The sequence below is a fragment of the Tachypleus tridentatus genome, chromosome 5 (genome assembly GCF_004210375.1).
Source record: "Tachypleus tridentatus isolate NWPU-2018 chromosome 5, ASM421037v1, whole genome shotgun sequence".
Classification (NCBI taxonomy): Eukaryota; Metazoa; Arthropoda; class Merostomata; order Xiphosura; family Limulidae; genus Tachypleus; species Tachypleus tridentatus.
This window is the reverse complement of record NC_134829.1, coordinates 3,424,887-3,438,657: the sequence shown is the minus strand read 5'-3', so window position 1 is coordinate 3,438,657 and position 13,771 is coordinate 3,424,887. Positions and strand designations below refer to the sequence as shown.

General features: G+C 33.2%; 1 protein-coding gene across 1 annotated transcript in view; it reads left to right on the top strand.

Moving 5' to 3' along the window:
• The first annotated feature begins 583 nt into the window (after positions 1-583).
• The window catches only part of LOC143250406 (metabotropic glutamate receptor 5-like), a 34,076-nt gene continuing 20,888 nt past the window's right edge, over positions 584-13,771 (top strand). Inside the window, exons 1-4 of the mRNA XM_076500861.1 lie at positions 584-823; positions 3,601-3,778; positions 11,268-11,394; positions 11,847-12,777. Coding sequence (XP_076356976.1) covers positions 621-823; positions 3,601-3,778; positions 11,268-11,394; positions 11,847-12,777 — 1,439 coding nt within the window. The 5' untranslated portion in view covers positions 584-620. The remainder of the gene's footprint in view (positions 824-3,600; positions 3,779-11,267; positions 11,395-11,846; positions 12,778-13,771) is intronic.

Genomic DNA, 13,771 nt, shown 5'->3' with positions numbered 1-13,771 from the left:
CCTTAACAGGATTGTAACAGTAACATATCATATACCGATAACATTACCTTAACAGGACTGTTAGAGTAACATATCATATAGCGATAACATTCCAAAAATTACTAGTTTAACATAGTATATACTTAAACATATAAAGATTACTAATGTAACATATACTGATAACTTAACCCTATAAGTATTACTAATGTAACACGCTGTATACTGATAACTTAACCCTACAAGTATTACTAATGTAATATATCATATACTGACAACTTAACCCTACAAGTATTACTAATGTAATATATCATATACTGACAACTTAACCCTACAAGTATTACTAATGTAACACACTATATACTGATAACTTAACCCTACAAGTATTACTAATGTAATATATCATAGAGTGACAACTTAACCCTACAAGTATTACTAATGTAATATACCATATACTGACAACTTAACCCTACAAGTATTACTAATGTAACACACTGTATACTGACAACTTAACCCTACAAGTATTACTAATGAAACACACTGTATACTGATATTAAATACTACCAGACATGAAAAGTTTTATTCAATGTTATTCCTTTGTAGGCAATGAAAGATTAGAACACGGCTACAAACAGGACACAAAAATGGAATTTGTGAAGAAGGCAATTCACACAATGGCTTACGGACTTCACAACATGCAGAGAGATATGTGCAATGCCACCCAGGGGTTGTGTGCAGCCATGACCCCCATAAACGGATCTGTTCTGCTTCAATATCTTATGAACGTAACCTTTGTTTGGAACAACGAAACGGTGCGTTTCGACGCGAATGGAGATTCCCCGGGAAGGTAGGAACTTCATCTTAACTTATGATTAGAGTTGATTGTCTACAATTTGAACCGTTTGACCAACCAAATCCTTTTTTTTTGATCAATTTATCTTTTCTTGAATTTCTGAAACATAATTAGCAAGTGTTTGAGCCAATTACGTAATGATCAATAGACAATCGGAAAAGAAAGTCACATATAGGTGAGGTTTATATTTTTGAGTTTGTCAGGTAAGACGTACATGGAAATAAATTTGATTTAGTTGAATAACACAACATATATCACACATAATAATGATAAAACGTTTAATTTTGGCAACAACAATCTCTTATATTGTTTACTTCTAATTTCTATTTTAATTTATGTTGAGATTTTTACGATATTTTATTAGAAAAACATAGTTCATCTTTGAGCCCAAAAGGTGGCATTGGTGTATTTAATTTAATGACTAGCAGTTAAAGACCCGTTAATTAATCTATATTTTATCAACATATACTGTCACCATCTGGTGGACAATTCTACTAGCATCCATTTTTATTCTTCAGATATATTTATATTATTTATTTGACTAAAGTAAAGCAATAATAATCGGTAACGTTATATTTGTTAAGCATGTATATTCGTCACGTTTCTTTTCTCAAATTCACGTTGTTACAATGACTGTCTCTCAAAAGGTGTATATGAATGTATCTGTGTAATAATTTGTATATGTGGTTTACGTACATATGTCGAAGTTCATATGTGCGTAATATGTATATCTATGTAAAACGCTATTTGCAAGATGCCATTATAATAGTACGTGCTTGGATCACAAAGTAGTGGATCTGGATTCTAACAACACTCACTGGAAGATAGTAATATGGCAGTATGTATTTGGTTCAAACAGCAGTGCATTTGAACTCTAACAACACTCACTGGAATATGGTAATGTTGGCTTAGCACTTCGACTCTAACAAATTAAACTCTAACAACACTCTCTGGAAGATGGTAATATGACTGCATATGTTTGGTTCAAACAGCAGTGGGTTTGAACTCTAACAACACTCTCTGGAAGATGGTAATATGACTGCATATGTTTGGTTCAAACAGCAGTGGGTTTGAACTCTAACAACACTCTCTGGAAGATGGTAATATGACTGCATATGTTTGGTTCAAACAGCAGTTGGTTTGAACTCTAACAACACTCTCTGGAAGATGGTAATATGACTGCATATGTTTGGTTGAAACAGCAGTGGATTTTGACTCTAACAACACTCACTGGAATATGGTAATGTTGGCTTAGTACTTAGACTCTAACAAATTAAACTCTAACAACACTCACTGGAATATGGTAATGTTGGCTTAGTATTTAGACTCTAACAAATTAAACTCTAACAACACTCTCTGGAATATGGTAATGTTGGCTAAGTACTTAGACTCTAACAAATTAAACTCTAACAACACTCATTGGAATATGGTAATGTTGGCTTAGTATTTAGACTCTAACAAATTAAACTCTAACAACACTCACTGGAATATGGTAATGTTGGCTGAGTACTTAGACTCTAACAAATTAAACTCTAACAACACTTACTGGTATATGGTAATGTTGGCTTAGTATTTAGACTCTCACAAATTAAACTCTAACAACACTCACTGGAATATGGTAATGTTGGCTTAGTATTTAGACTCTAACAAATTAAACTCTAACAATACTCACTGGAATATGGTAATGTTGGCTTAGTACTTAGACTCTGACAAATTAAACTCTAACAACACTCTCTGGAATATGGTAATGTTGGCTTAGTACTTAAACTCTAACAAATTAAACTCTAACAACACTCTCTGGAATATGGTAATGTTGGCTGAGTACTTAGACTCTGACAAATTAAACTCTAACAACACTCACTGGAATATGGTAATGTTGGCTTAGTACTTAGACTCTCACAAATTAAACTCTAACAACACTCACTGGAATATGGTAATGTTGGCTTAGTATTTAGACTCTAACAAATTAAACTCTAACAACACTCGCTGGAATATGGTAATGTTGGCTGAGTACTTAGGCTCTTACAAATTAAACTCTAACAACACTCTCTGGAATATGGTAATGTTGGCTTAGTACTTAGACTCTAACAAATTAAACTCTAACAACACTCACTGGAATATGGTAATGTTGGCTTAGTACTTAGACTCTAACAAATTAAACTCTAACAACACTCTCTGGAATATGGTAATGTTGGCTTAGTACTTAGACTCTAACAAATTAAACTCTAACAACACTCACTGGAATATGGTAATGTTGGATTAGTACTTAGACTCTAACAAATTAAACTCTAACAACACTCACTGGAATATGGTAATGTTGGCTTAGTACTTAGACTCTAACAAATTAAACTCTAACAACACTCTCTGGAATATGGTAATGTTGGCTGAGTACTTAGACTCTAACAAATTAAACTCTAACAACACTCACTGGAATATGGTAATGTTGGATTAGTACTTAGACTCTAACAAATTAAACTCTAACAACACTCTCTTCAAGACCTCTGTGATCCTATACTTTATTTAAGATACGACTAATTTGCATATTGACTAAGATTTTAAATCTACAAAAATATCGATATATATGATGAAAATATTTATAGTTTCTCTTATATCATCAATATCTCATTACTCTAAAATATTATTTAGTTACAAATTTCACTATTTTTGATAACGAGGTCAACACTTAAAATTACAAAATTCTTTTTACTTGAACGATGCTTCTAAATTATTAAACCATTAATATCACGTTTGTTACAATCTGATGGCTACAGGTACGACATTATGAACTACCAGAGAATGAACTCGACAAAGTACGACTACGTTAAGGTCGGATCCTGGATTAATGGTGTGTTGAAGCTTGATCGTGCGTTCCAGTGGGGAAAAATCACTGCGGGGAACAGTCCTCCAAAATCCGTGTGCAGCAAACCTTGTGGTCGTGGTGAAATAAAGGTAATCATTAAATACAGTTCGTGATAATGTATAGTCAGACACGGTGAAACCTTTATTATTGAACTGTATAGTCAGACATGGTGAAACCTTTATTATTGAACTGTATAGTCAGACACGGTGAAACCTTTATTATTGAACTGTATAGTCAGACATGGTGAAACCTTGAGTATTGAACTGTACAGTCAGACACGGTGAAACCTTTATTATTGAACTGTATAGTCAGACACGGTGAAACCTTTATTATTGAACTGTATAGTCAGACACGGTGAAACCTTTATTATTGAACTGTATAGTCAGACACGGTAAAACCTTTATTATTGAACTGTACAGTCAGACACGGTGAAACCTTTATTATTGAACTGTATAGTCAGACACGGTAAAACCTTTATTATTGAACTGTACAGTCAGACACGGTGAAACCTTTATTATTGAACTGTATAGTCAGACACGGTGAAACCTTTATTATTGAACTGTATAGTCAGACACGATGGCAACTTCGATCATTAGTCAAAAATGGATGTTATCACAGTAGAAGTCCAAAATGTTCTTAAACACGACAAACAAATGTACAAAATCGTATATAGATGTGTAATATATATATAATATATAGAGATATGTAATATATATAGATATGTAATTCAAGTCGTTCACATAAATTGTTTTACTAAAACAAGAATAAAATGATCCCAGGATAAAATTACAACATATCTTACTGACCACCCTGTAAAGAATATCAAATAAAATGATCCAGGGATAAAATTACAACATATCTAACTGACCACCCTGTAAAGGTTATCAAATAAAATGATCCAGTGATAAAATTACAACATATCTTACTGACCACCCTGTAAAGGTTATCAAATAAAATGATCCAGGGATAAAATTACAACATATCTTACTGACCACCCTGTAAAGGTTATCAAATAAAATGATCCAGGGATAAAATTACAACATATTTTACTGACCATCCTGTAAAGGTTATCAAATAAAATGATCCAGGGATAAAATTACAACATATCTTACTGACCACCCTGTAAAGGTTATCAAATAAAATGATCGAGGGATAAAATTACAAAATATCTTATTGTATACCCTGTAAAGGTTATCCAATAAAATGATCCAGGGATAAAATTACAACATATCTTACTGATCACCCTGTAAAGGTTATCAAATAAAATGATCCAGGGATAAAATTACAACATATCTTATTGTATACCCTGTAAAGGTTATCAAATAAAATGATCCAGGGATAAAATTACAACATATCTTACTGACCACCCTGTAAAGGTTATCAAATAAAATGATCCAGGGATAAAATTACAACATATCTTACTGACCACCCTGTAAAGGTTATCAAATAAAATGATCCAGGGATAAAATTACAACATATCTTACTGATCACCCTGTAAAGGTTATCAAATAAAATGATCCAGGGATAAAATTACAACATATCTTACTGATCACCCTGTAAAGGTTATCAAATAAAATGATCCAGGGATAAAATTACAACATATCTTATTGTATACCCTGTAAAGGTTATCAAATAAAATGATCCAGGGATAAAATTACAACATATCTTACTGACCACCCTGTAAAGGTTATCAAATAAAATGATCCAGGGATAAAATTACAACATATCTTACTGACCACCCTGTAAAGGTTATCAAATAAAATGATCCAGGGATAAAATTACAACATATCTTACTGATCACCCTGTAAAGGTTATCAAATAAAATGATCCAGGGATAAAATTACAACATATCTTACTGACCACCCTGTAAAGGTTATCAAATAAAATGATCCAGGGATAAAATTACAACATATCTTACTGATCACCCTGTAAAGGTTATCAAATAAAATGATCCAGGGATAAAATTACAACATATCTTATTGTATACCCTGTAAAGGTTATCAAATAAAATGATCCAGGGATAAAATTACAACATATCTTACTGACCACCCTGTAAAGGTTATCAAATAAAATGATCCAGGGATAAAATTACAACATATCTTACTGACCACCCTGTAAAGGTTATCAAATAAAATGATCCAGGGATAAAATTACAACATATCTTACTGACCACCCTGTAAAGGTTATCAAATAAAATGATCCAGGGATAAAATTACAACATATCTTACTGATCACCCTGTAAAGGTTATCAAATAAAATGATCCAGGGATAAAATTACAACATATCTTACTGATCACCCTGTAAAGGTTATCAAATAAAATGATCCAGGGATAAAATTACAACATATCTTATTGTATACCCTGTAAAGGTTATCAAATAAAATGATCCAGGGATAAAATTACAACATATCTTACTGACCACCCTGTAAAGGTTATCAAATAAAATGATCCAGGGATAAAATTACAACATATCTTACTGACCACCCTGTAAAGGTTATCAAATAAAATGATCCAGGGATAAAATTACAACATATCTTACTGATCACCCTGTAAAGGTTATCAAATAAAATGATCCAGGGATAAAATTACAACATATCTTACTGACCACCCTGTAAAGGTTATCAAATAAAATGATCCAGGGATAAAATTACAACATATCTTACTGATCACCCTGTAAAGGTTATCAAATAAAATGATCCAGGGATAAAATTACAACATATCTTATTGTATACCCTGTAAAGGTTATCAAATAAAATGATCCAGGGATAAAATTACAACATATCTTACTGACCACCCTGTAAAGGTTATCAAATAAAATGATCCAGGGATAAAATTACAACATATCTTACTGATCACCCTGTAAAGGTTATCAAATAAAATGATCCAGGATAAAATTACAACATATCTTACTGATCACCCTGTAAAGGTTATCAAATAAAATGATCCAGGATAAAATTACAACATATCTTACTGATCACCCTGTAAAGGTTATCAAATAAAATGATCCAGGGATAAAATTACAACATATCTTATTGTATACCCTGTAAAGGTTATCAAATAAAATGATCCAGGGATAAAATTACAACATATCTTACTGACCACCCTGTAAAGGTTATCAAATAAAATGATCCAGGGATAAAATTACAACATATCTTACTGACCACCCTGTAAAGGTTATCAAATAAAATGATCCAGGGATAAAATTACAACATATCTTACTGATCACCCTGTAAAGGTTATCAAATAAAATGATCCAGGGATAAAATTACAACATATCTTACTGATCACCCTGTAAAGGTTATCAAATAAAATGATCCAGGGGTAAAATTACAACATATCTTACTGACCACCCTGTAAAGGTTATCATATAAAATGTTTCGAGTGATTTATACTTCTTGTGTAACATTCCTTATACAAATATCACCTTCGGTGGACTTAGTAGATAGCCCGAATGTAGCTTTGCTATAAGAAAATGCAAAAACAACTTGCATAACATGTGATTAAATCTGAAAATATCAAAAATATAATAATCAAAACAATTCCAAGATCATTAGGGTTAAAACAATATTCTACACGATATGAATTTTCTTTTATATTAAATGGAGTTCAGAATAAAAAGTCAAAAACGTGATCAAAGTCACTACAGGTACAGAGATAGGTCATCATGTGGTGAAGGTTTATATTTACCGCTAATTTAATCTAATCAAGTTTCAATATGCTCTTTATATTTAACGGTTATTTAATGAAATGAACTGTCAATATGTTGTTTATGTGTAATGTGGATCTAATGGAATGAAACATGATTATTAAACAGCTTGATGTAATCAAGTATCAATATGTTATTTACATTTAATGACAACTGAATTACCAAAGCACGAATATACAAACGTTCAACAGAGTAAGGCACGTTCCTTAGTCAGGTGTTAATTTTAGCATGATTCTGTCTTTGAAATTTTCTTTAAAAAAATCCAACAAGAACAAAAACAGAAGAGAAACATTACAGATAAGAATCTAACAAAATGTCAAATCCATTTCTAGTTTCTCCATAATATGCCAGATCGAAATATAAGAAGTTCTAATCATAGATAAAAGCTGTCATTTACATAACTTATAGCGGACTCAGTTGACAAACATAACTCTATATGCAACATAAAGATATATGATTAAAGTATATGAAGTTAAAAACCCTATAGAACTCGAATCAGTGCTCGTTGTTACTCTAGGTATTGTGGGTAACGACAACAGAACAAAACAAGCTACTGATTAGTCGAGCGTTTCCTCACGTAACGTCATCAGTCCGCTTCCTGATACAGGCCCCTGGTGAAAAACGTTCTGAGAGAAACCTGAAGTGGACCAATTTCCTGCGTCGTTAACTGACCAGTGACTGATTGTAGATAATAGCCACTTATCGTGTCCTATAGATAGAATTTTCGACTTAGCAGAGAATGTTCAGAATGAAAAGACGACATATACATGTGTGTGTGTGTGTTTCCTGCCACATATTGGATTTTTAATTTTACGACGATTAATGGTTCTTTATAGATCTGCTGAGTTGCCTTCTTCATACACTATCTAACCCATTGAGAAACTCATGTACTTGTCTCTAAGTTTTAGAACTATTCGTGTATCTTCGTAAGAAAAAAAACAAACCTAAAAACTTACGAAAACAATTTCGTAGTTTTAGGGCTAAGTACGTTTCACGAAATATAACCACGGAATCTTCGAACACCTGAACACCACCTGTTACACTTAATGTCATATAACACCTAAACACCACCTGTAACAGTTAATGTCGTATAACACCTGAACACCACCGTTAACACTTAATGTCCTATAACACCTAAACACCACCGTTAACACTTAATGTCGTATAACACCTAAACACCACCGTTAACACTTAATGTCGTAAAACACTCAAACGACACAGTTAACAATGTTGTTATCTCATTGGGAAATATGGACCAGTAAATACAGTGAAATACACTTTCACGTTAAATATGAGGTTATAATTAATAAATCTCACAGTATTTCACACATCCCACATTTCTGAATACTCATACGTCATGCATCATAACGTTACACACTTAACATTCGTGATACATTTTGTTACTCAATTGGTCTTGGTTACGAAACCCAATGGCGGCGTTGTATTTATTAGGTGAAGTTTTTGTTGTACTTTTTAAACCCTATTTTCAGCTGGGGCCCAGCATGGCCAGGTAGTTAAGGTACTCGATTCGTAATGCGAGGGTCGCGGGTTCGCATCTCCCTTACAACAAACATGCTCACTCTTTCACCCGTGGGGGCGTTATAATGTGACGGTCAATTCCACTATTCTTTGGTAAAAGAGTGGCCCAAGAGTTGGCGGTGGGTGGTGATGACTAGCTGCCATCCTTCTAGTCTTACACTGCTAAATTAGGGACGGCTAGCGCAGATAGTCCTCGTGTAGCTTTGCGCGAAATTGAAACAAACACGCGTTTGAGCTGATAAAAATCATATCAAAGTTCACCCTCACGACAGAATTATGTTATAAATTTCCAGGGTTTCGACACTAAAAACAAATGGATAAAATGTATTGTTATTTATGTTTTTTCCTTTCCGTTTCTGAATGAACATTAAAATTTATTTTTCACTTATTAAACACAGAGTAATTTTAATTAATTAATTTTATAACCACCAAGATTAGTCTTTCCTTTAACCAGTTAGTTTGAAAGAACAAACTTCTCGGCATTATAATTCAGAAAACAGGCGCTGACTGAATATAGAAAATGACAATTTTTCTATTCTTTGACAGACTGTTCATGATAAAACTTTGTAGAATGGACGACAACTGCCTGTCGTGGAGATACAAGTGTAGAGGACGACGTTCAGAAAGTCTTCCACCTTCATCTTCAGGTCAGCGGAAGACTTTCTAAATGTTGTCCTCCACAATTCTGTCATCACAACAGGAATTGCCTTCCGTTCTACAAAGTTCAAACCAGTTTTCTATTCATATTATTACGAATTTTTTGCCTCCGGTGGAAACAGAGCTAATTTTCTATGTTGAATTCTGTAAACGTAAATCATTCCTATGTTTTTGATTTACTGAATGGACAATTATTCAGTATTAAAATTACCAACTTCTTCACGTATATTTCTTCAGTTTCTGTTAACTATAGTTTCAGTTGTAGTTCTCACCAACACAAAACTCTGTTAGACGTATTGAATAACGTGTTGGAACCGTTTCTGTTAACGATAGTTTCAGTTGTAGTTCTCACCAACACAAAACTCTGTTAGACGTATTGAATAACGTGTTGGAACCGTTTCTGTTAACGATAGTTTCAGTTGTAGTTCTCACCAACACAAAACACTGTCAGATGTATTGAATAACGTGTTGGAACCGTTTCTGTTAACGATAGTTTCAGTTGTAGTTCTCACCAACACAAAACTCTGTTAGACGTATTGAATAACGTGTTGGAACCGTTTCTGTTAACGATAGTTTCAGTTGTAGTTCTCACCAACACAAAACACTGTCAGATGTATTGAATAACGTGTTGGAACCGTTTCTGTTAACTATAGTTTCAGTTGTAGTTCTCACCAACACAAAACTCTGTTAGACGTATTGAATAACGTGTTGGAACCGTTTCTATTAACTATAGTTTCAGTTGTAGTTCTCACCAACACAAAACTCTGTTAGACGTATTGAATAACGTGTTGGAACCGTTTCTGTTAACTATAGTTTCAGTTGTAGTTCTCACCAACACAAAACACTGTCAGATGTATTGAATAACGTGTTGGAACCGTTTCTGTTAACTATAGTTTCAGTTGTAGTTCTCACCAACACAAAACTCTGTTAGACGTATTGAATAACGTGTTGGAACCGTTTCTGTTAACGATAGTTTCAGTTGTAGTTCTCACCAACACAAAACACTGTCAGATGTATTGAATAACGTGTTGGAACCGTTTCTGTTAACTATAGTTTCAGTTGTAGTTCTCACCAACACAAAACTCTGTCGGATGTATTGAATAACGTGTTGGAACCGTTTCTGTTAACTATAGTTTCAGTTGTAGTTCTCACCTACACAAAACTCTGTTAAACGTATTGAATAATGTGTTGGAACCGTTTCTGTTAACCATAGTTTCAGTTGTAGTTTTCACCTACACAAAACTCTGTTAGACGAATAGAATAATGAGTTAGAACTTTTTATGTTAACGATAGTTTCGGATGTAATTTTTATAAATGTAAAACTACATCTTGACGAAGATAAAAAGAAGCAAAGTTGTTTTCTATTACTTTGTTATATTTCATTCTATTAATAAGTACCAGCTACGACAAGGTGTTCTATATTTTGAGACTTTACTAAGTTAATGTGTTTTTGACATGTTGAAAACTAAAACACATTGGTTATATATCTGAAAGTTTGAAATTCTTACGATAAGTGCATTTTATGTTCCTTATCCAGCAGACGTTGTCTCCATGTGCAAAGCAGATGTTGTTTCGACATATATAAGTGCAGATAAAGTAATGAAGGTTTTAACAAAATGGTTAAAAATTAACGTAAACCAAAAAGGAAAAAAATATATATTTGTTTTTGTTTTCCAGAACATTGTGTCCGAAATGGTGCAGTGCTGTTGGAAATGTGTGAAATGCAAAGAAAATGCACATGTTATAAATGAAACCACTTGTCAAGAATGTCCTCCCGGATACTGGCCCAACGATAATTTAACAGGCAAGTACAAAACATTTTATTGCTAACTGGTTTTGGCTTGCAAATAACTGGTGTTAAAAAAGTTGCGTCGTCGATAGTGTATGGACAGATTTGAAACTTAACCAATAATATATATTTAAACAGTAAAAGTCTGTAAACAAATTCGAAATTTAACCAGTAATAGGTCTTTAAACATGAAAATATTATGTGATGTATAAAATGTGTGAATATATTAAAGAGAGGATATTATAAGTTATAAAAACAATTTGCCAAAGGTTTATTTCTGTTAGACACCACTTATAAAAACGGAGCATTACAACAGTAAAAGTTTCATTTGATTTCATGGTATCTAACATATATTCATCATAAGAACGTTACCATTAAATACGATATTCTAACTAGATGTTTGTAATCAGTGATAAAGTTCGTTTATTTTCATTATCTGCTCTTTATAAGCGTTTTCTTTATTCCAGGTTGTGACGAAATTTCTGTAGAGTACATCTATTGGTGGGATTCCACTGCTGTTGTTTCAATGACCATTGCTTGTCTTGGATTTGTGGCCACTTTCGTAGTGATGATTGTGTTTATACGACATAACAACACCCCAGTGGTGAAGGCCTCCACCAGGGAACTGTCTTACATCATCATGGTTGGTATGTATCTGTGCTACGCTACAACCATAGTATTACTGGCTAAGCCTACACAGACATCTTGTTTTCTTACTCGGGTTCTCCCTGGTTTGAGTTTCTCGATGATTTATGCAGCTCTGGTTACAAAGACCAATCGTATCGCCCGCATTCTCGCCGGAAGCAAGAAGAAGATCATAACCAAGAAACCGAGGTTCATGAGCGCCACAGCTCAGGTTGTGATCACTTTTATTCTGATCTCCATCGAAGGAACGATCATCGCCGCCATGTTGATTTTTGAACCTGCAGATTCAGAGCTGGTGTATCCAGCCATAGACAGGGTAAAACTAACTTGTAACACGACAACTTTGGGAATAATCGCTCCATTAGGGTTCGACTTCTTCCTTATCGCAATGTGTACAGTTTATGCTGTGAAAACGAGAAATTTGCCAGAAAATTTCAACGAGGCTAAGTTCATTGGTTTTACGATGTACACGACTTTAGTCATTTGGATGGCGTTTGTGCCTATATATTTTGGAAGCAACTCCAACGTGATTACAATGTGCCTGTGCATAAGTTTCAGTGCACTGGTTGCACTTCTCCTTCTGTATGTCCCTAAAGTGTACATAATTGTTTTCAGGCCTGAGAGAAACAACAGGAGCGCTTTCACCACAACCAAAGATGTCCGCTGTCATATAGGATATCTTGCTTCAGGAAACGTAGGAGTTTCAAGAAACTCATCTCAGACCACTTCAGACTTCAGTCTCGAGTCTCCCAGGTAAGAATCTTCGAAGGACAGTTGTACATAATCATTATTAAGTTATTAAAACAGTAACAACGAAACTTTAGTGTTTATTCTTGGAGAAGACAAATCCATATTTCGAACCTCGGGTTTGAGAGTTTTTTGTTTTACTGTCACGGATTATTATATCATGGAGTAATCCTTAACACTGGATAACACATAACCCCAAGGAAAATACGTCATTTATTCCTTGTTAGATAAAATTAATTTAAATAATAAGTTGATGCTATGAAATTGTCTTTTTTTTTTTTTTTACATCAGCAGCCCTTACCAAACAGCACAGACTTAGTTAATTAAAATTTTTTTTGTACTTTATTCTTATGGTTAGGCGGCTTTGTTCTTGGTGATGTCTTCTTTATAATAACAAGGATAATTACCAAAGTCTAGTAATGTGTATTGAGATATAACTTGGCAGTTTAAATAAATATTACATGGATATGCTTCCAACAGATCTAAAGCAATCCTCTTATAATTACATTCATTATACCAGTTGGGGGTCCAGTGGGGGTGGAGAGAGCTATATCCCCCCTTTAGCATAAAACAAAACTAGAAAAAACACATATGCATTTCTTTACATTTGTAAAAATTCTACATTTTAGTTCCAAAAAATGCACAGTGAAGTCAGTATTATTATATTTGTGAAGTCAACTTTATTATATTATGAGAGAGACAAGTATTATATTATTGAAGTGACTATTATTATATTACTGAAGTGAATACTATTATATTATTGAGGTCAATATTATTATATTAATAAAGTCACTATTATCATATTAGTAAAGTCACTATTATTATATTAGTAAATCCAATATTATTATATCAGTGAGGTCAATATTATTATATTAGTGAAGTCACTATTATTATATTGGTAAAGTCACTATTATTATATTAGTAAAGTCACTATTATTATATTAGTAAAGTCAATATTATTATATTAGTAAGGTCACTATTATTATATTAGTAAAGTCAC